Here is a 24,885-nt window from a genome sequence, read left to right on the forward strand (position 1 = left end):
GATGACAAGCTGAGTTCACCAGTATTCAGTACAAGCAGTGCCCCAATATAAGCAAACCAATGTTAATGCATTTCTTTTAATTAGCGCGAACAATCTACTGAAGCTTTGCTTATTAAAAGGCCATATCACCACTGCTCAATAGAAACAACAAAGCTCCAACAGAAGATCCCTGATCATGGAAGCTGCAGCCACGCTGACTAACAGTCCCAACGCCTAAGATGTCTGCCTAACCAAACATAAGCAAAGTTTCATAAGCTAAGTAAAATCCCTTCTTTAAAAAAAAAAAGTAAATTTAAAAAAAAAAAAGAGAGAGAACTAGGGAGCACAGGACAAGACACTGAAAAGCATCACTGGGACAAAAAAAAAAAACATAAAAAAAAAAATCAGTCTCACCTGCACTGTTATGGCTGCCTGCTTTGTCATAGACTGGTAAACACCGTTGAATTCCACATTATGGTCCAAATCATATACTGGGCACTGAAATAGACACAACTAAGGGTCAAGCTAAGCATCAAGATAGGCACACAGGTGGATATGGAGGTGACAAAAGGAACAGGACAGCCAGGACTCTTTCAGGAGTTAGAAAAGCTGCTCTGAAGACACCATTTGCATGCACTCTCTCGTCATCCTCATAGGAGAGTTGTGATTTAATCCTGATCACTGCTGTTCCCACAGAGCAATTTGTTAACTCAACTGTACACTATGTGCATTGCAAGCTCTGTGGTCTGCACCATAAGCAGGGTGCTTGTACTCATTTCACTCTTTTCCACTATAGTTCTTAGTTCTGTACCAGGCAGACCAAGAAAATCACCTGCTACTGTTTCCTCCTCTGCCCTTCTACCACTAAAATACCGAAAAGTACAGCAAGAGTTGATGTTACCCATTTATCTCCTAACTACAAGTCTTAAAGGCAAATGCTGGGACAACAGAGCTGGTAGGCAGGGCACTTTGCACCTCTCACTGTTTTACTTCTCCTTACATCATTCAGGGAGGTAGGAAGTGAGGAGAAATGGGGGGCTACTTCCCAGCTGTGAGTTACAGCCAACCTCCCAGGCAGGGTACAGCTGTTATCCCTTTCTAGGAAAGAGAATGAACAATTGTGAGAGAGAATAAGATTAAAATGGAAAGGAGGATAGACCTCATGGCTAGAAATTGGAAGTTCTCCATGCTGTCTTGAACAGGGATCGAATTAAGGGAACAGCACTGTCCTCTTCCTCTGCTGCCAGCATCCCACCCAGTGTCACCCCACAGAAAAACTGATGTGTCACAAGGTAGTGGGCTGTTAAACCTCACGAAGAGAGCATGATAACAAGTGTCCTGTGGACAGGCTGCAAAGGAACAGCTTGTTCACTTATTTGCAATAAAAATTTCAGGATGAGCTACTAGAACTCAGTATCTGTCTTTGCCTCCTTCCCACAGGATTTTCTGTCCTCCTTCAGAAACCACAATCACCACAGAAGGGTGAAGCCTTCCATAGGATTTTTCCTCTCTGATAGGACACAGAGCTTCTCACTGAGAGGAACAGAACTAGGCAGACAGCTCTTCATCCTCCCCCTCCTCAGACTTACCACAATATCCTGGACGGAGACAACTGAACACGGGTAGACTGCATCAGACACCACTTTAATGATGACTGAATCAACATCTTGAGGAAACTTGTACAGAAAATACTGAGGAGGAAACAGAATACTGAGAGTTACAGTCCAGAAATGACCCCAGCCAGTAGCTCTAAAGCTTCCCTAAGGCACCTGCATGGCCACATCTCTGCTTTGGGTTGGATGTAGCAGGCTTGAACAAAAATTCAGATTTCAAGTATTAGCACCTTACACTACAGAAGAGCAGATTAAACAGATAGAGATAATTCTTATCTGCCTTTGGTGCACACTATTAATCACAGACATCTTCAACATGCAAGATACAGCACAGCTTCCAGACCCCTTAAGCTTTTTTCCACCTGATCAAGTTAAAGCAACTTCATTTTCACTTTTACAGCCTGTCCCCTTTCTATATCACAAAGAGCAACTTCCAGATGTTTCTATACTACTGTCTGGACTTTACATATGGAGCATATCATGGAGTTTTATCTCAGATGGGTTGCCTCAGAGAGTGACAATGGAAAGTATTAAGTCGAACAGCTGAATTCAGTCAAGACTTCCATAAATAAATGCTTGATATAAGACTACAGTCTGGCTGGATGGTTTCAAGTGCAGCTAGGGAGGCAACAGAAGAGTTCTCTACTCACTTCAGCTTGGAAAATAATTCAGCTATAGCTCTGAAAAAAATTCAAGAGAGAATAACATCTGCTAATATTTTTACTTTCTCTTCAGGCAGGGAATGCATGCTTCCATGTCCAGGCCCACAGGACAATTTTGCAGGATCAAGAGATTTCCTTTCCTTCCCAGTCCCTGCAGGGGCCTTTTCAAATTTGGGTTAAAAATGTCCCACAGAGCATGGCTATTTGCATATTTACCCAATAAAATACAATAACCAGCTGCTGGAGAATCAGAGTTTCGGTGCTCACATAAGTGGGCAGGCTTGTTGCAAGGGCTCCAACTGTCTTGCCCCAAGTCAAGAACCCAAGAGCTCAGTCTCACAGGCATGGCTACCACAAGGGCCTGATGGGGTATCTCATGGGGGATGCAAGGCAGATAACTGTCACCCACCCTTCCTTATGGTCACTTGCAGCTGCAAGATCTGTTACTTCTGCAGCCAAGGCACGCACAGCCTACAGGAAAGGGAGCTACTATGGCCAGGTGGCTCCTACCATGTAACAGCGGCATTGTCACTTGGCAAGGACCCTTTATGTCATATAAAACTGGATTATATAAAGCAGAATTTCCCTGCTTCCTTCCCAGGAAGTAGGACCCTAGACTGCAAGGATAGAGGTAAATCAAAAATTGTTCACGCTTTCCCAAGTTTCTACTAAAACATTTCTCTATTTCTACTAAGCATTTATTCCCACCACCCTACTCCAAGCACTGCTAAAGGAGCACTGGCACTGAGATCACAAGTCCTCAGAAAATGAAATAAGATTCCTTGAGCAGACAACAGTTTATCTTGGCAAAGCAACTATTCTGGCAGTTTGAGTTCCCCTGATGAATGGAGTGTGCTATTTTAGAAAGCTTTAGACACTGGAGGAATCAGTCATCAGGACCCCTCTGTCTTTTTAAACCACAGGTATAGATTTTGTACCAGGGTACACAATTTCCACAGTGGGTACTGAGACTGATAGCTCTCACCTGCACAGATGTGTGCTATAGACATATCCAGTCAACACTCCAGAACTTTACAAATTTACCTAATTTCTCTCCTCACCCTTAGGCACGCACTGCATTCCAAGTGACAACTCCTTTGATTTTTAAGCTTGCTTTTTTCCAGTTTTAGGGATATTCCAACATTTACCTAGATTTTGAATGGTCTTTCATTGCAGATTGCTTAACACTTTGATTTACAACAAATAACAGCATTATCTCAATTAAGAATCACTCATCTCGCACTCTGGCCTTTAATTAAAAGTCACCAATCTCATATTATTAAGCATAACAAATAACAGATTCAAGTCACAATGTTAAATCCCAGTTTAGGTCCTCAATACTCGGCATTCAAGTTACAAAATCTTAATTAAAAGAGATTTTATAAAAGAACCAGTACTCTCTACATCTCTATAGAATAAAATGCTGTATTCATATGACACACAACATAAGACATTTGAGAATAGATTAACTGGGATGCTTGATAATAGGAGACATAAAAATAAGAGGCATTACTAACAGTGATTGCAACAGCAAAAACTGAGTACCAGATAGTCTGGGTAAATTACATACTTTCCCATTTCCACAACCTCTTGTATAACTATAGCTACTGTCAACAGCATTTTCATTCAACAGAGGACATGTACTTTCTGCAGGGCACTAAACAAGCTTGTTCAGCTGAATGTGCTGTAAATGTGAGGTCTCTATACTGAGCTAATAACCAGATTTATCAGCCACTTCATTTACCACCTCACATCATGACTTGCTAACCTGAACAAGAAATAGCACTCTGAGCTCCGTTGTACCTTTACAGCAAATTTGTTTTTTTCTGATGAAGGATTGCATCTTAACAAGTCCTGCCAGAGCAACTGAACCACTGCAGACTGGAACTAAACACCAGTGCACACTATCTCACTTCCCAAGAAAGCACAGTAGCCTTATGGTTTCTGGAATTTCCTGAACTACAGATACCATTCATTTGCTCTGGTCATAGTTTTTAGTTCACTTAATGGTTTTGCAAGAGGACCCAAACACACTGTTACTTCTTCACCATGTCCGCAGAAAAAGTTCAATAGGAAGGAAACTCCCCTGCATCCTAGGAGGGAAACAACCTAGTCTGATAAGGCTTTCATCATCTCTAACAAAGGATGATGTCTTTCCATATCTAAATAATTCACATAAGAAACACTAAGCAAGACTCCTTACCTGGGGCTGGGAAGGGCTGGCAGTGAAGTTAAAGGGCTTGTTGGTCCTAAAAAAGAAATGCCAGCATACTTTCAGAGCTGGAATATACACAAAGTACCTTTAGATTAAGGAAGGGAAGGTTAGGTAGAAGGACCAAATCCCTGTAAGACAGATACATGAAGCAATTATATTTGCATTCACACATCCCAGCTTACTTGAGTTGGAAGCTCTGAAGTCTGGTCACTAGCAGTTCATATGCAATATTAAATGGTGCCATAGAAGCGACATCCACAAATATGATCTGGTCAGATGGTCCTGTATCGGGTGCTGGCTCAGATGGACAGAGAGTCCGACTCACTTCTTGGTAATTGTAGGTCCTCTGATAGCTGTAACAGCCAGGAGAAGGAGGGAAGGATGGAAAGCAAGAGTCAGCAGTTAAGACACTGCTTTATAGTCCTGCAAATGATACAATTTTTCCCTGCTTGCATAAATTAAATATAGGTCTTGGCCTTTCAGCTTATTCTATCTTTCATTCAAACTCCACCTCTGTTGCCTTTCGTGTTCTGCACATAGGACTGGCCATTCTCAGTATCTCACTTTCCTCAAGACTGCCTGTGCCATCTGCTGGTTTAGCATTTCTGCCACTTGCTGGGTTCACAAAGAACATCCCAAGAGAGATGTTGCTGTAACTATTCCCTGAATCAGACAAGCCACTGCAGACTTCCTGCTACTTAGTGCCTGTATTTCACTTACAGGCTGAAGCTTTGCATCTCACATGGTCTGAAGTGCCCTCAGTCTCCATACATGCAGCCCCACTAGCACTGAGGTTGCTAAGGCAACACAAAAAGATCACAAAAACAAAGAAAATATCCTAAAACAAATCACCATCCTCAACCTCAACTGTGCCTAGCATGAAAAACAGAGAAGAGATCACACTCCCCAAATGCACTGCAATCCAGTAGTTAGGGGGGCTCTGACAGGTTTTTTTCAAGGCTTGGTCCAAACTAAAGAATAAGAACTACCTGCACTCAACATAAGCAACTGTGAAAATGACAACAATGGCATTTGTAAACTCTTCTGAACAGTGGCATAGGCAGATCCACAGCAGACACGCTCTTGGTACTCTACACATAGCTGAGAAACCAAGCAGACTGCCAAATTTGAGGTTACATACCAAATTTCTATGTTCAACTGACAGTGATCAAGCATGGTTTGCAACCAAATTACCCACACACGCAAGAACTAGCACCAAAAGGAGGCTGATGCTGGATATAAATGGTAGACCAACACATTACAAGGCAGAAGTCCTAATACTCACAGGCCTCGAAAAATTAGCGGGACCTGCCATGACAATACTCCCTTCTGCTGACGTACTACAAACAGGACAGGGTACTGGAGATTCTCCGAACTGCTGTTCACATAGACACGCACTGCATCTACCTGTGGAAAGAGAGAGTACAGGTAGGTATGAGCAGATGCAAAAAAAAAAAGACAGCTCCAAATTCAGATGAGAAGAGTCCACCCCTTCCTCAGGCTGACACAGACGCTGGCAACATCCACAGGGGAACGAGCAGTTTGCCAATGGTCCAGTTACTCAGATCCAGAAGTCACTCAAGAAGCACCTCATTGCTGCTGTTCTAATCAGGGCCCTGCCCCAACCCAGAGCTGACTTTCAGATGAGACACAGTGGACAAATGCAGCAAATAAGAAAAAAAAAAGGTCTACTTACCTGATTAGGACAAACCAAAATAACTTCTGTTATAAAATTAAACAAATACCCAAAGCTACAAGTAGTTCCCTTGCTTGAACTCTTACATTCCCAACCTCAACCAACAGTACTGGGGAAGTCACAAAGATGACTTAAGAATGAATTAAAAATCAATGATGAAAAAAGCAGGTTAGCAGTTACCACCTCACATTACTGTAAACTACACTGAGATGACACATTACTCATATTTACATCACTTAATAAAATAGGAGTAAGTGCCCTGAACAGGCCAAGAAAAGCTGCCTGGGTTTCTGAGCAAGATTTCTGGCATGGCCTACTGCACCAGCAACTGACATATTGCCTTCCACTGTCTAGTCACCACATGGCTGCAGATACGGGACAGCAGTGGAGAAGGCAGTCTTCACTTTACTATTTGCTTTGAGAAGTAAGCAAGCAGTCTGCACAGTCATGGCTCCATTTTTATTTCAAAGGAACATCTTGTTCAGCTCCCTCTCCAGTGCTGCATGCATTTGTCATGAAAACAAGATACGAACTCATATAGTTCATCAGAAGACACAGTACAACTTGATTAGAAGTTATCAATTGGTAAAAAGCATATCAGGTAGATAACATCCACACATTTTAAACCCACCACAGCTTGTCTACTGACAATGTTTTAACTTGTCAAGTGAAGGATTCATCAGATAACTTTCTATTCTCCGTGCATAGGGAAATTGCACCTTCTGAAATAAACAGAGCTGGCTGGGCACCAGAAGGGCAGCTATGCTTACAATGAGGATGCTAGAAAGGTTCGTCATAAAGGTTTTGCATATATGATCAAGTCTGAAGGAAGAAAATTTCCTATTTATTTCTGTTTAGTGATTCTGAGATCGTGTGGGAGTTTTGTTTACTGGAACAAAACACTTCCTTCTCGAAAGCCATAATCATTATCAATTTTCCTGCCATCACCACCATATTTCAGCCTTCTAAAGCAACCAACTCCTAAAAAAATAAAACAACATCAGAAATCTTTTAATTAAAAAACTTCTGAGATTGAAGGATGTTGGACTCTTTTGCCTTTGCCTTACAATTTTCTAAATCTTCGCAATACTCTTGTTACACCTTTGAGCTTTTCTTTCTGCCCACAAGAACTACAGTTGCAACTTCATTTGTGTGAAATTGACTTTACTTAGAAGAGTGCTAAAATCAAGTGAAGAAAAACCATCACAAAGCAAGGTAACACCTGACGGGCCAACAAAACGAGCCACTGCCAGTTGGCAGAACTGGGAGATCACTCTGCAACTTCCTTGGTCTTCTACCCTGCTCAGTCTAGGGAAACAAGCCAGTTCATGTCAGTGTAACTGGGAACTCACATCAGACACCTGGAAAAAGAACTACGGTGTAATGCGTCCTCAACCATCACAAACACAAGAGACATTAGGAAATGGTCTTCTTTGTTGACTTTATTAACAACATAGGTCATGCCTATGCTACACATAATTGAGTTTAATTCAAGGGTATAACTGGAAAACTTTAACAGTTGAATCTCTACTTCTAAATTCTCAATTTAAGAACTAAGTAGCCGTTTGAAATATATGCTAATGCTATGTAGTATTAAGAACAGGGAATACTACTTTCACACAGAAGTGAAAGTAATGCATGAGTGAGAATGTCGTTACTTCTCACCTCACATCTTCTCTTAGCAAACTAAGTACTTTCAATACTAATTCTAAAATAAAAAAGAGATGCATAAACCAATTTACTGGCTGTTTAGGACATGTCAGCCAAAAGGAAAAAAAGACTTCTTCTGAGGTGTCCTACAACATAAAGCTCTATCTTTGTCATTAGAAAGAATAGCTTTAGAGATCCATTAAAACATTTTAGGGGTAATCCTATGACTTAGGCTCAAACCCCTTGGAAATCCCAGTTCTTCCCACTGTTACACTGCAGTACAAATACTGAAAGGCATTTATTTTCAGTGATGCAATATTTCTCAGCTTTCTCACACGATTTGGCTTGCACAGGTTAAGAATGCACACTACCTGCATTTTGTCCTGTATAGTCTGATGAGCTGTGGCCATGTAACCAAATACTGTTCCATAATCAGAGAGGTACAACAGTGGCAATGCAAGAGCGAAGAACTAATTTAATATCAGTATTTCATAATTTGAGACCTTCACTAGACATTTTATGTGATCTTAAAATTGTTTGGCCAGTTTGTAGAATGCCTAGATATTAACAAGAGGTTGTTAAGACACAACCCTGAACATTTATACCATATACATACGGTATAAAAAAAATAAAAAATTCTGTAAAATATTAAGAAACCAAACAAAGCAGGGCTCTCAGAGCCCTATCCGAAAAGGAAGGTATTTCTCCTCAAGTGCAGTTTGCAGTGCATGTATATCTTCACCAGATACTTTCCTGTGTTATTCTACATCAGATGTGGGGAAACTCCCTGCTTCACAGACAATCCAAGTATCACATGGGTAGGCAAGAGTGACCAGAGCCTACCCCTTTTACTTAACTCATCTTTTATTCCAGACAGCTTAGAAATAAGTCTTGTTTTTACAGCCATCAATTAATTGTGGTTGAAAGGGATCTCCGGAGATTATGTAGCCCAACCTCCCAGCTCAAATAAGTTTAGCTGGAGCTGGCTGCTCAGGACTCAGTAAGTTTTGGTTATCTCCACATATGGAGACTTCACAAAGTCCCAGGCAACTTACTTGTGTCTCTGACCATTCCCATTATAAAATAAATACGTCCATACCTTTCTTGTACTGTGAAGACAATGCAGCTTTCTAACTGCCAAAGGTTGCTCTGTAGAGCATACTCTCTAATAAGAAGATAGAATCAGATCTGATAAGAGGCTCCTGGAAAAGCCCAACAGCAAAGCTTCTCATACAGTGACTTAATAGTAGTCCACTCACTTTTACCCTAATACCTTCCTGCTAATCTCAACATCTATTACTGAGTCTAAGCATTTTAGGTTCCTGGGAAAAGAAAGCTAATTAAGACCATAGCTGCAGGTGTAATAATACAGCTGAAAAATATTTTAAACTGGATCCACATTACAGTTCAAGCCTCTGATCCTCCTTGCAGGGCAACTGTAATGTCCCTGGGCATGAGTTCCTGCCCTTGTATGCCCAGGGTTACACACTGCCTTCTCTTTGCTGTTGACACAGATTTCTCTCCTGACCCTATAAGCAAATGCACTAAGCATAGTCTTTTTTCAGGTCTCATGGCACTTCCAGTTTAGACATCCTATTACTCTGAAGACAGAGAATCCAAGGCTGAATCCAAGATGTTTACTTAACTAAGAATAATATTAATTCATTCTGTTAAGGACAGCCCTTCTGTTTTGGCAACAGCCATCCCAGATGCCTGCACCGCCTTCTCAGGCTACCAAAGACTTTTTCAAGTTTTAACCTTCACCAACATCCAACTTCTGAAAGGCTTCTGATATTGCAATGGCATGCTATGTGACCACAGTAGAAACCCCCATTTTAATGATGCAGAGGTTCAAGTGTGCAAAAAGAGGTAGAGGACCACAGGCAGTGAGTTCAGAGCTGAGTTGTCTATGAATATCTGAGATATTCAAAGCCTAAGGTCTGCTCATTTTCTCCTGCATGACGTTCAAAAGCATCAGGCCAAGAGAGACTGGGCTAAAAACCTGCAGCTCACAGCTCAGTCACTCTCCTGCTGCAGGACTGAACAGCCAAGCAAGTGCCTAGTGGTGCATTTTCCACTCCAAGTTGCATCCATCTGACCCTTTCCAGAAGCTGTCCAACTATTCTTCCCTCCAAATGGCAGACCTGCAGCTCTCTGCTGGTCAGTGTTCTCCTGTTTTGATGCTCTGCTGATATTCCACCTTGAGGGGAACCAAGCCTACCCAGCCTCTTTTTTCAAATGCTAGCAGTTAAAGTTTCAGTCTTTGCAACCAGACCTTGAAGCAATTTTGCTTGTATTTACAGTTACATGAATTACTGATCTGAAGATTTTTAAATTTTATTTATTTATTTATTACAAATAAATGATCTCCCACAGATGATACTAGAGCTTTGTCGATTGGCACTTTGAGGAGAAGAAAGAAGGTCAATTTCCCCAGCAGTCAGATCCATCGTTCAGCTTCGCTCTCTCCATGTAACTAAGCCGAGCATACACCTCTGTTTTGCTCCTGTTTCTATTTTCTTGCATTATCACTAGCACTAAACTAGTGAGAAACAGGATTGCCAGGAGGCAAGATTCTCAGGACTCAATGTTCTTTAAAAGCTAAACATTTAATCTCAGTTCTTACCCATGTGAAAACCAGATACGCTATGTAACACAGTTTCCAACCCTAGGACACAGCTCTGCTCTCCCACTAATAAGTCTCAGGGATACAGCAGCAGTCCCAGCAGTGCAAAGCCTGACATTACACCTACTCCTCCAAAATGATGCAGTACAGCAGGTGGGATGTGTAGTTCGGCCCACAGGTACAATAAGGTCCCAGTTAATGATTCCCTTGAGATCCTCCTCATCACTTATATCTGAGCTTGGTGATACCAAAGCAAAGGAGCTCAGCAGAATTTAGGTACAATTATGAGGAAGCTTGGGAAAGTAGAGAAAGAATCAGTATTAAACTTCAATATCATTGTTTCTCTCATTTACTGTCAGCCACTGTCTGAGTCTGTGCTACAGAACGTAAAGAACCCTGACTAGCATCTTCAAAGAAGACATTTGTTGTTTGGAGGGTGAACTGTATAATAAAAGCATCACAAGAGACAGGGATAGCAATGTAATACCTATAACCTGACACTTGCATTTTCAGGCTTTGTGCCTATTAACTTATCTTAAACATTCAATCCACATTTTGCTTCTGGTTTCTATTGTCTGAATATATATGATAAACACATTTACATGCAACACATTTAAAAACCCTACCACTGAACCAGTGCTAGCAATCACATCCCTGCCTTTGAAAGTCAACATTTGGCATTTGCCTCAAGGGTATTATCTCCAGAAAAGCATTTTAGAAGAGTGGGAAAAAAGGCAGGAAGGAAGGGAAAACAAAGTGATTTATTGAGTTCAAATATTAACCTCCTTCTATACCTCTCCAAAGATCATTTATTTTCAAGAATTAGCAGTTCTGACACAAGAACCAACAAGAATCGCTGCTTCTATTGTATACACCTTTCTCTCAGGAAACAGAAATAAGATCCTGTGTTATGTCAAAACGAGGAGAAATCCAGACAGAAAGCAGTTTTGCCTCTCACAGTAATAATTCCCCATAGCAGAACAAAAGACTGTGAGATTCCTCTGCATCCATCCCTGCTTGCTTAGCACTGGTGAGACGAAGCTTTGCATAGGCTCCACAGAATCACAGAATGGCTTGGATTAGAAGGGACCTTAAAACCTGACCATGCCACTAACAGAGTTTCCACTCATTAGATCAGGCTGCCCAGAGCCCCTTTCGAATCAGCCTTGAGCACCCCCAGGGATTGGGCATTGTTGCAATGTCTCACCGCCCTTTGAGTAAAGAATTTCCTTGTAATATATAACCTCAAGTTCCCTTATTTTAGTCTGAAGCCATTCCCCCTTATCCTATCACTATCAGACATGTAAAAAAATTGGTCCTCCTCCTGTTTATAAGCTCCCTTCAAGTACTAAGAGGCTACAATGAGGCCTCATCAGAGCTTTCTTTTCTGCAAGCTTAACAAGTCCACCTGTCCTGCATCACCACACCACTGCTGAAGGACTTGGCTTAGGACCAGACATCTCGTACCACAGAAAACCAGTCACCTTTCCCTTCCCCATATACAAGCAAAGAGGCTGTCACAGTATTTCATTCATACTCTCCCAGGTAAAATCCATGTCTCCTGCAGATGCCTGCAGTTGGTTCAAGGTGGAACAGGCCACGCTGGAGAAATAACTTCACAGTGCTGCCCTTTGCACTGCAGACTTCCCTTCATACATCCCTTCTCATTGCTGAGTCCCTGCCACGCACATCCCATTTACCTGCCAGGTTAGCTGAAGTTCTGTTTCTCAGGTGACTGAAGGTGAACTTTTTTTCCCTCCCCCCTCTACCTCCCCACTCCCCCACATCTTCTCAAGGTTTCAAGGTGGACAGAGCAGTTGGCTGAATAGAGAGCAAGTTCTCAGCACTACATTAAAACATGTTAGACCAGGAAATACAAATATTTGCGTTTTGGCTCTATCACTTTGGAGATAGGGGGAGAAAAAATAAAAGGGAGAAATTTAAAAAAAGAAAAAAAAACCCACATATCTGAATTCCTTTCTCTAGATGGGAACAGGCAAAAGGAGCTGATTCCAAACTCTCACAGCTGAGCAGGACCAACATGGCTGCAAACATTAAGCAAAATAAACTGAGCTCTTGTTGACATGAAAGAGTCCTTGGATTGATTATTAAGCCTGCATTTCCCACAGAGATTACACATCAGCTTAAGACTGCACGGCTGTGAATTTATGGGCAGGCAGGAGGCTGCAACAACAGTTTCTGCTGCAAGCAAAGGTTTTTGAGAATACCAGATTCCTTCCCACCACCTTACACTAAGCAACACTTCTGGATCATGCCTGGGCTTTGCCACATTCCTCATGGCCCCTGCACACAAACTGCTCCATGCAGCAACTTTGGGAATTTTCTGTCCACGTTGCACCAGCACCTGATCGTGGGCCTGGTGAGGCACTGAGCCAAACCAGTGGGTAGGGAACACGGATGGCAAGCAAACACAGCCTGCTGGTTATAGAGGGAGGTCTCAGGGCAGGATACACGCACAGAAGGCTTTGAACTGCTGCATTCTGCTGGTACACAAAGAAATAGTGCTCTGTTTTTGATACGGATCATGGAATTAAGTTGAGTAGGGTTCAGCCAGGGATGCTAGACAACTGAGGTGGTGACTGAAGCATGTACCCAGTGTCCAACTTGTCTGCTCTTCCCACAGCCAGGCCAACAGAGAGAAGCAGAGACCCTGACAGAAAATAACTACAGGTGTGACTGCAGATCCAGAACCTCCTTCCTGCTCCCGTGCAAGGTCTGAGCATTACTTCTCCCAAAGGCAGAGCTCAAAGAAGACTCTGGATATTTCAGTCATATTCATGTAATTGTTCCAGGATGAATACTTTCATTTGGAAACTTGGTGTAAATATGCTCAGTGTAAATTTATGGTCTGACACAGACATTCTCATGAGTTCACTTACGCTCACAGACAGTTTTGCAAATAAATGGAAGAAAGACAAATAGTAAACATGCTAATATTTATTATTTTTCTTTTTTTTTTTTTAATTATATTCTCAAACCAATGTTACTAAGGAAACTCTAGAACAAGCAGAAGAAACAAAAGAAACAACTAGCAGTTGCCACGACTCTTAGATTTCAGGGAGGCATTTATGAGAAAGAAAGAAATCCTTCTTTGAGCAAACTATTCTCTAACAAACAGTATCTTCCCAGCCCACAGAAGCTGGAACTCAGAGCTAGAACAACCCTTTAAACAAAGGGGATTTATAACCTTTCTCAAGTTGCCCCCAGCACAAACTCACAGTGGTAACTGCAGATTACCATCACAATACAAACATCTTGTTCTGATCCTAAATTTGCTACCTCAGTCACACTGATATGGATTATATCTCCTCCATGTTTTTTTTTCTTATTTAATCACTGTACATTTGTTCTAAGCCTCACTGGAATAGCTTATTTCTACATCCAAATAAAAACATCAGCATAGATGGAGCTAAGAGGGCTGTTTCTGAAATCCTCCGTGTTTCTATAAGAGCACACAGCAGGAAATAACGTTCACTTATGCAAGCATGCTAAACTGTATTCTCCAACTGAGCAGATGGCACACCCTTGCAATACAGCTTTTACAGACTTCACTTTCATTCCCTGAATATCCCCTGAAATAGCAGATGAGGTCTGCATGGGAAAAGAAATACCTTCCTACCCAATAACTTCTGCACAAGTTATCTAAGGACATTTCAGCCTTCACTTACAGAGCAAATGTTTGTGTTATAAATCATTACACTGTTCTTGGAAGGAATTCAAACCAAGAAAAGAGTTTTGATAAAGTTACTCTTTTTCAGAGCTTTTTTTTTTTTTTTTTTTAAATCTAAACACCAGGGAGATAGAGATGAAAAAACCCAATCCACTTTGATTCTAAATAACAGAACAGCCCTATGAAAGAAAAAAAAAAAATCATTTAAATACTGAAAGACTTGAGTCATCCCATTTTTTGCCAGAGCTAGAGCCTTAAAGACCACGTTTTCTGCTGCAGAAAACAGTCAAGATTGCATTTTCAGCAGATCCCTGCATCATTTCTCCCAGTTTACTTTTGCTGATTTTTGTAAGCAAGAGCTTTTGGCATGACTCCATACAGGGAGAGACCCCAGTGGAAAGTAATCCCTGTCCTGGGGTGGAACAGAGATTGTTTGTCTTCTTTCATGCAAATTACACAGGCAAAAATTGTTCCAGAGGGGATTCTGTCAAACCTTGCTTGGTTTCAGACACCACAGATTATAACTTTCTTTGATTCTCCTGGTTTTAGGTGCCTTGTTTATGCCTCATAAGGCATTTAATTTAACATTAGGCTCCAAAAAACGGTGAGCTGAGGTTCTTCCAATGTCCTACAGTGAACATGGAAGATGCAGCAACCAAAATGCAACAGTGTTCATATCCTGGAAAACCTGCAAAAACAGGAGCTCTGTTGGCCTTCAGGGATCTCCCTCTCACTCAAAAGCTTGCAGTCTTCCTAATTTATTTGATTTTTACCTGCATCCTCAAGAGCTTCCACTCAGCATTAGGGAAAAGACAGCACCTAACCTATTCCCCTCTCTATAGCCCAGGTTCAACAGTCTCCAAACAGGAAACTAAAGTTTTACTGCATGCATAGTAGAGCTGTGGGTTAAAACTTGGGCTGTAGCCAAGACTAACATTGCAGAGAAGACAAGCAGGAGTGCAAAAGAATACTTCAAGCAGTTTGGTTCCAGCCCAAATAGTCCTACACATGCAGCCTAAAAGCAGCTCAGAACCTGCACCAGGATTCTACCAGAAGGTCACAGAACTTAAGGCATCTACTTGAAAAGAATTCTGTCCTTCTTGCTGGTGTTGCTTCCCATTTTGTCTTGGGTTGGTCAACTTTTTCCCCATCTGCAGTCATGAAAGAAGGAAGGGTAATGATTGTTAGCATGTCTCACAGCAACATACAGCTCCTCTCCCTCATTCACTGAGAAGTTTTAATTCAGCACCCCTGAGACAAACTCCACATAAGAAAGTATCATTCCAGCACATCCTCACGTGGCACAACTGTTAAGCAGAGAAGCCACAGCTGAGCTTGTTGCCAACAGCAGCTTACAGCAAGGCTGGGCTATATGGGAACCAAGGCTGGGACTCTGTTCCTACTCCAGGCAAGGGAGGAGTAGGAAGAAAATATCACCCACTCATTCCCTAGAATAGGTACAGCCTACTGCTCAGCTTTTGGGCTCATCACAGCCAAGATGCAACGCATGAATGTCCATGCACTGTCTAGATTGCAACAGTTTTGCCTAAAAAAGGAATGCTAGAAACTTGTTCTCTCAAGAGATTCTTGGTTTCCTAAATAAAGGTATCCACCTAAAGATGCACTCAGCTGACTGGCCAATTAGGAAACCGCATTGTCTCTAACAGTCTTCTTCCTCAAGATGCTCCCCTACATCACTCCAGATCTGGTACAGGAATTACCTATACCTGCAGTAAGAGCACCGTTTGTGTTTCCAGCAAGTTATACAGCAGTAACTGTCAGAGTTTACAGCAGTGGAGGGAACTGCTCACCTTCAATTCTCTTAGTACTCCAACCCTTTTTTGGGTTTTTGGAAGCCCTTGTATTATTGCAATTGTAAAATTAAGCAGGTTGTCTCACTTGTCACATAAATCCTTCTCTAGTCAACAGCAAATCCAGCAGAAAACCTCTGCAGCTGTTTTTCAGCTTTCTAGGTGCACACACTGTACAGGTAGTGTCAGCATATCAATCCTCATCCCTCTCAAGAAGAGACATGTTGAATACATGGAATTTGAGATGCCCCTGAGTGTACACTTTCATTTTTTCCCCATCTTGGATGCCTTCAGTTTAAACAACCCTAAGATAAACGCACTTGCCCAACTAGTTGTCTGCTACTATAGTGTTTTTCCTGTTAGAGCATGGGCACAAAGTGGCAGGAACAACAGCTGGTTTTATTATTATTATTACACTTGCAGTTAAACATTAAATGAACAGCTGTGCAGAGGCAAAACTTTCAAAGTAGAGGAAGAAAAGAGAACTAGAAAAGCAATTAAAAGACCCCATAATAAATGAAGACTTTCCATCAGGGCAGAGTGAGGAAGGACACATCCCTGTTCACAGGCCAGTGCTAGGAGTCTCTTGCAGCAGAGTTGGCTGTGCTCTTCCTCTTTCAGCACAGCCTTACTTGTATAGCTCCAATTCAGGAATTAAGGCCTAAACCATAGCTGCCAAGTACAGAAAAGCTTGACAGCTCTCCTAACTCTAGTCACAAGGTAAAGTATACCTGCACAGGACCTAGGAGGTTCTTACAATTCAGACATGCATAAGTTTCATCGAGGTGACAATGTCAGCATATAAATACCCTGATTCTCATTTTTTACACTCAGAGAATGAGATGCACAGAAGGAAGTTACTCGCCTGCCTCAAAGCAACCCTTCACTGGAGCACTGAGCAGCACATTACTCACGAATAGTTATATATGAAGTGAACAATGGGACAGGATTTACTTTTCCCCCTCCCCGGTGCACCATACCTGCATCCCAGGAATAAGGAGGACCATGTTGATAAGGAACATCCTTTGAGATCAGGCAAGCACAATTTCTCAGAAAGTGACAGGTCCCTGAAGCACTAAAACAGGAGCAGCGGTCTTGTTTCCTCCTTTCCTTCATCCACTGTTCAAGTATTGCTATCCAGTTGTATTTTCAGACATGCCTTGGCAGCTACAGCACGTGAGCAGAGCATTTGGAATGGACTGATGAGACACAAACCAGCCCTCGTGACTTGTCCTTGGCTCAAAGTTGTCCCCTGCCTTGAAGGCCTGCCCTCACAAGAGAGAGCAGCAGAGGGGAACAGCAGAACCCACAGCATCAGCAAAACAAATCCCCATTTCAAAGCCAGGTCTGTCTTTGCTTCAGAGGGAAAGCAATTAAACTCAAGCACTGCAGCCCTTATACATGAAACAACGCTCTTTTTATTCAATTAAATTTCCTGTAACTGAGGTTAATGTACCATGTGGTATCTGCCTCAAGGTATAAGAGGCTTCTGGATGAACTGCCAACAGCACAGTGACAGGAGGAGCCTGAAAGGATAAGGAAGAGCAGAGACCTTGCAAGGGGCAGGCAGCTAGCTATCAATGCCTCTACCTGCTAAAAGTTGGAGGCTAAAGACTGTGGTGGAAGGGAAGGACCACTACACTGAGTTTTGTAGGACTTGTTCCTTCTGGAGGCTGACAAGTACTGAGTGGGCAGCATGGCCCTAAGTACCCTCACAACTCTTGCACAAGAAACCCTGCCCACAAGAGCATAATTCCTGATTAAAGTCAGGATTTCCACCATTCAGTTTCCAAACGTTGAGCAATCACCACCAGTGAGATGCAGGAGCACCAGGAGAGACCTGCCTCCAGCTCAGGAGGTCAGATCCAAAAATCCAGGCAAATCCAGGTCAGATTTGCCTCACATTGGTTCAGGGCCATGGCTGCACACCTGCTGCTGGCTATCCTGATTAAGCCAGGCACCTTCCCACAGGCTTCTGCTGGTTCAGCTCAGGAGCAGTGTTTGCAGGGCTTCTCACTAAGTCACTTTCAGGCAACCCTTACCAGAAAGCCTCTTAGGACAGCCCACCGTTAAGTGGTTCTTCCTCTCAAACTAGCAGGAACTGCTGCATGGTCCTCTTTAAACACATCCACAGCAGTGTTGGACAGTTATGCATTAAAGAAAACATCAGGCCTCAGGCCTGATGCTTCCTTTCTTAGATATGCTCTTGACTACCTCAATATCACTGTGGAGACTTCAGAGTCCAGCATATAGGAACATGGAGATTTAGTGCCCTGAAATTTCCACTTAAATGGGGCAATGGTTGTTGTATGCTCTTTTAAAAGCCCCAGACATTATCTGGTCTGCTAACAGGCCTCAGTAGTAGCACTCATAATACTGGAAAACACTAACATAGTTCACACCACGAGCTTCTACAGGAGGGCTCATGCTCAAAGCCTGCATTTGGTCTTTTGTGTCCAGCGGTGAGACTCAATGGTTAAGTAAAGCAGGGCTGGGTCTCTTCCATCAGTCCTGAAACAAAACTCCTGCTCCATAAATACCAGGTGCATTTTATTACACAGTAACACAGAGAGGACAGGTCTTTAAATGGATCTACAGTCTTGCAAAGTAAAGCAAAGCCTTATCAGAAGCACACACACCCCTCCCCCCAAACCCTTTTCCCTTCCTTATCACGCTCTCTACCAACTCCTTTCATACTTAAAAAAAAGAAAAATAATAATCAGAAACATGGTATGGAAAAAGGGATGTTTTCCATTTTACCCAACAAGGGCAGGAGAGCAGGTTAATTTGTATGTTTCACTATCTTTTGGATAAAAATCAAAGCATTTTACCCACTCATTAGTGCCCAATCTAAACAAAGGGGGCAGAGTTTCCAAGGTACCCCTTAGCTACTTAATATAAACACAAAATGTAAAAAAAAACAAAAAAAAAACCAACAAACAAACAAACATGGAGGCAGGGGAAGAAGTGGAGAGCTGCAATATCTTGGCACACACGAGTGCCATGCTTTCTTCCCCCCCAGGTCAAGCAGCAATGCTAGCAGCAGTACCTCTAGCAGCAGAGCCTCCAGCAGCGCTGCCCCGCAGCTCCCTACATCCCGGCTCACCTGCGCAACCCCGGCTCACCTCCCAGGGGAGAGAGCACCCTGATCCTACTGAAGCGCTCAAGTGTGAAAAATGGTATTTAAAAAAGCTTATGAAGCAACTCCTCTCCCCCCTCCCCCCCATCTCCCCCTTTCTTTTTTAAGCTTGTGCTCTTACCCTCCTAATTCCCACCCAGACTTTAAGCTCATGCCCAGCCCGCTACCTCACTACCTCACGGCGGCTCCCCCCCGGCCCAGGGGATAAAAACGGGCACGGGGAAGGCAGCGGGGCCGCCTCCCAGCTCCTACCTGCCCAGGCTCGCTGCTGTAGGCGAAGGCGTAGAGCCGCTCCGAGCTGATGTTCACGGCTCCCCGGTAGACACGGCCGAAGGCTCCGGGAGCGGGGCCGCCCCCGGGGGCCGCTGCCGTTACCGCCCAGAGCAAAGCGCAGAGCAGCGCCCCGGGGGCTGCGGCCGCCCCCCCGGCCATGGCCCCAGCGTGTGCCGCCGCCCGGAGCGGCTCCCGGTCCGCCTCTCCCCGGCAGTGCGGGCGTCCGGGCACTTTATTTGCGGTGAGAATCACTAGCGCGGCCACACGCACCGGCGCGGGGGAGGCGGGAGGCAGCGAGGGCCGGACGCCACCCCCCACCCCCCCTCACCGCCCGGGGGCGCCGAGCAACTTGCCCCGGGAAAGGACCCTCCGCCAGCCGGCCGCCGGGAGGAGAGAAGGGAGGAGAAAGGGAGGGAAGGGAGGCAGGCGGCTGGCCCCTGGAGGAGGGTCTCCTCCGTGTGCCCGGCCCCAAATTGTGAGCCGGCCCTCGCCGTCGGTTGTCAGGGAGCTTTTCACCTTTGGGACGTGTGCTGTGAGTTTAGGGGCACAAGGGTACGTGGGAACAGTGCCACGGCAGTGGATCTGCGGGGTTTCAACACCCCCAGCCCACCGTGTTATCGCCCTGTGCTCTGCCAGCTTGCTGGAGTGATGATGAGTGCTTGGAATGTGTTTTGCACAGAGCCATCCCAGGCTTCTCAGCTGCTCATGACTCTAAAGGTGTGAAAGGCTGCAGCAAGATGTCATTCCGTTAATTAAAGAATGCCTCATTCAATCCTACGTTATTTAAGTAGTTTGTGAAACTGCTACAAAAATCACTGATCAACCTTTTCAGCCAAATGAGAGTGATACTGTTAGGCCAGGAGTCTCTCTCCCCCTGCTTTCCCCTCATGTTCTGTTGAAAATGTGCCTGAGGAATGTGTCAGACCCCAAAGAGGAGGGATGCACTTTTAAGCCAAAGAGCATTACCAGAAAGCAACCTGAAAGGTTCTTCAGGCTGAAGGCAAATTCACAGAAGACATGATTTTATAAAGCCAGCCTGCGTTCTCCAGTTATGTTGACTTTGGCCACAGAGGCTGTCCAAACAGTGGGGTTTCTTTTCAAGACTGATTTCCTGAGGGTCGCTCTTCAGAGGAGGAGGAGAAGTTGTAAAGCTCAGCAGAATGGCTCAGCTTACATTATGCTTTTATTTTGATCTTTGGCCATTTGTGTAATCTCTGCCAAGAGCAAACAAATACAAAAATTGTCAGTGATTTATTTTAGTCTTGAAGTGGGCTGCCATTAAGTCACCCTGCCTTCTGTCAGAGTTCTAAAAAATAGAATGCCAAGCCCCCCACACGAGAGATCTACAGGAAGATGACCACTCCAACACCAAGAGTGCCTTTGGGCCTGCAATGTTATGTTGTGCAGACCAGAACCTGTGTAGTGCACAGAGAGAGGCCTCAGAGAGCAGAAGGAGTTAAGGCAAAGCAAAAGCATGCCTCTGCCATGCCAGGATGCTCAGAGCAATGTGACAGGTGGTATGAGGCCAGTACTCTGAATACCAAGAGAGCACTGGCACCTACTAATAGTTTTGTGGTCATTTAGTGTTGTGTATATTTCAGATCAGTAGATCAGTGGGGAATCGGTGGACTGTCTTCTATGTTGCACTGACCATATGATAAATAAGTGGTCTCTATAGAGTCGACACTTCCAGTGCAGAATTACAGAGTTCTTTGAGTACTTGCCATGAGTGGATGTATGTTTTGATATCCTACAGAGGACTGCACATTTCTTCTTCTCCCTGGGGCTGTCCAGGGAGATGGTGGACTCACCATCCCTGAAGGTGTTGAAGAAACGTGTAGATGTGGCACTGAGCGACATGATTTAAGGGGGCATGGTGGGGATGGGTCTTTTCCAACCTTAATGAGACTATGATTCTAAGTTTAAAGTCAAGATAAATTCCATCATCCAACGCACTAATTAAAATAATCAATCTTAGCAGACAGATCAGATCTTTTAATTTGTTATACCTTCCTATTGTCTGGAAAATATCCACAGTTACATTTTGGGAATTGCTGTTCAATCACGCACTCCTCTCGTGTTAATTCCAATTGGAACCTTATTTGCTTTTATGAGGATGGTGTTCAGTGCAATGACAAAAGCCCTACTAAAGTCCAAACGTTTCATCTGTTTCTTTCAGCACTTCCTAAGTCAATTATCTCTGCAAAGAAATAAATTAGGTTACTCTGACATGATTTGTTCTGGACAAATGCGCATTGCCTGTTTCTCATCACTTTATTGTTATTTGGTTGCTTGTCTGCTGATTACTGAACAGGTTGTTTCATTATCTTTCCAGATAACATGGAACCTGGCTGATTTATATCTCTTCCCTCAGCCCTGTTGCTAAAGTAGCCTGTTTGCTCTTTTCATGTCCACCTGGATCTCACTCTTGAATGACAGCATGTGTTTTGGAAGAAATAATGTGTACACGTAGAGACAGGATGCTGATCCAGACAGATCATGGGGCAGGATTGGTGGGAGAGTTCTTATATGTGCCACAGCACACTGGTGTCAGAGAACAGGGTGTCTTGAAGTTGACAGCTGGGCTCAATGTAATGAGTCCACATTGCCTTGCAAACCATGGCAACGAGGCAGTCTTTGGAGGCCAGGAACACCATCATGGGTATCACACAGCTGTAGCTGGAGGACAGGCAGTGCCCAGAACCAGAGCCATGGTGTAATTACAGCACCCACGGGAAGGCAGAGGCCAGCCCTCTCTGAGGCCTCCCTGCAGCGCTGCCTCCAGGGTCACTACAGCAAAGCAGGGCAGCCCCAGGCTGCACTATCTCTGCTTTGGCACCAAGCTTGGGGTGTCAGGCCTCTAGGAGAGGGCATGCTCTCAGGGCCCTTTCGTCTGGAGGTGCTGCTGGGCCACATATCTACTCACATAATCCTTTCTCCCAGCTTAGCAAAGACCAAAGGGTTGTGAGTGTCTTAGGGAGAAGAAGGTACTCCAGTGAAGCAGAGGCTCACAAGAGAGTCATTGCTGGTTGGTGTGTTTTTGTTTCTTTGTTTTGCCATAGCAAAAGTCTCAATGCTTTGGGAGAAAAACAAAAAACAAAACAAAACTGTAAGGAAGCGGCATTTCTCCTTGTAACCAGTCCTGCCAAACAGCCAGGACAGGGGAAAGATCTCAATTCCAAAGGAATTTCCCCAAAGCATGCCATTTTAGAAAGAGAAAGATTTTAAATATATAACCAACCAAACTGGTTGGAAACTTGAGGGTCTTAAATCACTGCTTTCTGTGTATGTAGTCTCCGTTTCATAAGCTCCACTATGAACAAATAGATGCTGTAGGTATTCAGCTGGCTTCTGCAGAGATAATGGATCATTTTCAGACACTGTTGTAAATGCAGTGTGAAGAAAAACAAGGACAGGCTTCTAAGACATCTGATAGAATATCATAGAATATCACAAGTTGGATGGGATTGGATGGGATGTACAAAGATCTTTGAGTCCAAAGCACACTAGGAGCACAGAGATCTGCTCCCCATTCTTATATAGTAGCTGAATGAGGAGTGTCTCTGTGAGCTTACATGAGGTATTTAGCAGTTACACTTACATGTAATCAATAATAGCAGAGAGATTTATGAGCTTTCAGAGTACATGTTATGTTGATCTAATTGTGCTGTGATCACTTTCCTCTCTTTTCAATATTCCTTGTTCTTCCAGACATTTTTAAGCCACACTACTTCAGAATTCCAGATGTGTCTTTAATTTATGTTTTTGTGTTACAGATTTTCAAAATTAACAAAGAGTAACCAATCCAGTACATTGCCTTATACATATGCCTAGGATTAGAGGTTTCTTTTACTATAGACTTAAGCTTCAGGTTGCATATGGAAATTGAATTTCAGGTGCAGCCTCCTGCATAAAAAACACCCCAGGCACATTTGCAGCACTTCAGCAAAGGCAATCGCTGCTAGTATTTTGCTATCACTCTTTTGCTCCCTTTGTAATTTCCCTCTTTTTCTTCTTGTGTTGGATGCCAAGCAATTCCTTTCCTCAGCACGTTCAACGTTGCTATCTGCATCTTCACAAAAGGATTGGTGAAGCTGGAATTAGACAGATGAGGACTCGGCACCATCAGATCTTGGTGAAAGCGAATTTGTTTTTAATTAAGGAAGTATTTTTGACTGAAAAGCTGACAAACCCTACATCTTCACTTTCCACACCCAACAGACACAATATTAAGCTCACATTGGAACATAAAATGTTAACTCCAACCCTTCAAAATAATTTATGTCACTACCGATGTGACCCAGGGAAGCAGATCACAGAATCATAAAATGTCTTAGGTTGGAAGGGACCTTAAAGATCCTCTTGTTCCAACCCCCTTCCGTGGCATATTTGTGGGGCAAGTCTATAGGAAATGCTCTGCACTCGGTCATAAGGTAAATAAATGGGTGTTAACAGCTGGTTACTTTGTGGGAGTTGGACATTCCTTGGGTAGGGAGGTGCACGCTTCCTTGGTGGCACCGCTAGTGAGATTTGTTTGTTAAAACACAACCAGCTGCCACTCCTTAACGTCACGTTTCCTTCGTTTAAGAGCTTGTGTGATGTTCTGCTCTTAATTACCTCTTTATTATCTTAATTAAGATTTGAAATACATCTGGAAACTTCCAAGTCTCTCTGACAGAGGCACCGCAAGTTGTCCTGGGGTGGCGTTTGTACAGAAGAAAGATGATAACGGCATAAATGAGCAGGATTGGGGCGAGAGAGGAAAGAGGTGGTCCAGCCGCTCCCTCAGGGGCATCCCCTCGTGCCCGTCGGGGGCTTTCCTCATAGAAAGCCCAGCGCAGAGGGAGACGGCGCCATGAGGCGCGGGTGGGCTAGGAGACGAAGAAGCAGAATCGCAGGTAACGAAGATGAGTTTTCGACGGAGGTCGCCGAGATTCACGGCGCAGCCCTAAGAGGAGCCGGCGGTGGCGCGAGGCGGGGCCAGCCGCCGCCACGTTCCACCCCCTCGGGGCGCGGCGAACGGCTCCGTCCCTGTGGCAACGGAGAGGGAGCGCGCGCGCGGCCCGCTCGAGCCGCCGGCGGGGCGGCCATGTCGCTGCTGAGCGGGCCCCGAGCGCGGCTCCGCGGCGCTGCCAGGAAGGGTCCGAGGAAAGCGACGGCGGCCAAGCGGGATTGGGACGTAAGTGCTGTCTCTGCGACGGGGGCGGCCGGCTCGGCGCCGGGCAGAGCGGGCTCCGAGCGGGGCTAGGGGAGCCTTGTGTGGCGGCTCGTGGGCGCCGAGCCGCCCGATCCGGCCGTGAGCGGTTGGGGAAGGCCTGGGGGGGGGCTCTGAGTGGGGGCGAGCCAGCCACCATCAGTGCTTCGCACAGCCAACTCCCCTCCTCTTTCCCCTTCCCTGTGGAGGCTTGGTTGTGTGGGGTGGTTTTCCCGTCCAACCTTTTTCACCGGCCTGGAGTGTGCAAGGGGAGTTGGGAGTTCCTGGATGTTTAGATATTGACGTGTGCGGTTGTGTAATTTTATCCTTTTTCTC

General features: G+C 44.2%; 2 protein-coding genes across 6 annotated transcripts in view; one reads left to right on the top strand and one right to left on the bottom strand.

Annotated features, from left to right (window-relative positions):
- Nucleotides 1–19,753, bottom strand: part of SIDT1 (SID1 transmembrane family member 1) — a 41,645-nt gene extending 21,892 nt beyond the window's left edge. For 2 of the 3 annotated variants that reach the window (XM_031613036.2, XM_090149976.1), the window contains exons 1-6: nucleotides 19,335–19,753; nucleotides 5,755–5,876; nucleotides 4,652–4,822; nucleotides 4,458–4,503; nucleotides 1,569–1,670; nucleotides 394–477 (exon numbers count right to left, since the gene is read on the bottom strand). In XM_031613036.2, the coding sequence (XP_031468896.2) occupies nucleotides 394–477; nucleotides 1,569–1,670; nucleotides 4,458–4,503; nucleotides 4,652–4,822; nucleotides 5,755–5,876; nucleotides 19,335–19,514 (705 nt within the window). In that variant the 5' untranslated portion in view covers nucleotides 19,515–19,753. Of the gene's footprint in view, nucleotides 1–393; nucleotides 478–1,568; nucleotides 1,671–4,457; nucleotides 4,504–4,651; nucleotides 4,823–5,754; nucleotides 5,877–16,923; nucleotides 16,946–19,334 lie in introns of those variants that run through there. The other variant, XM_090149988.1, reaches the window with a different exon arrangement.
- Nucleotides 19,754–20,010: 257 nt separating this feature from the next.
- The window catches only part of SPICE1 (spindle and centriole associated protein 1), a 34,637-nt gene continuing 29,762 nt past the window's right edge, over nucleotides 20,011–24,885 (top strand). For all 3 annotated transcript variants that reach the window (XM_090149965.1, XM_090149970.1, XM_090149967.1), the window contains exon 1: nucleotides 20,011–24,534. In XM_090149965.1, coding sequence (XP_090006091.1) covers nucleotides 24,211–24,534 — 324 coding nt within the window. In that variant the 5' untranslated portion in view covers nucleotides 20,011–24,210. The remainder of the gene's footprint in view (nucleotides 24,535–24,885) is intronic.

Source organism: Phasianus colchicus, chromosome 1 (assembly GCF_987193195.1).
Source record: "Phasianus colchicus chromosome 1, bPhaCol1.hap1.1, whole genome shotgun sequence".
NCBI classification, from domain to species: domain Eukaryota; kingdom Metazoa; phylum Chordata; class Aves; order Galliformes; family Phasianidae; genus Phasianus; species Phasianus colchicus.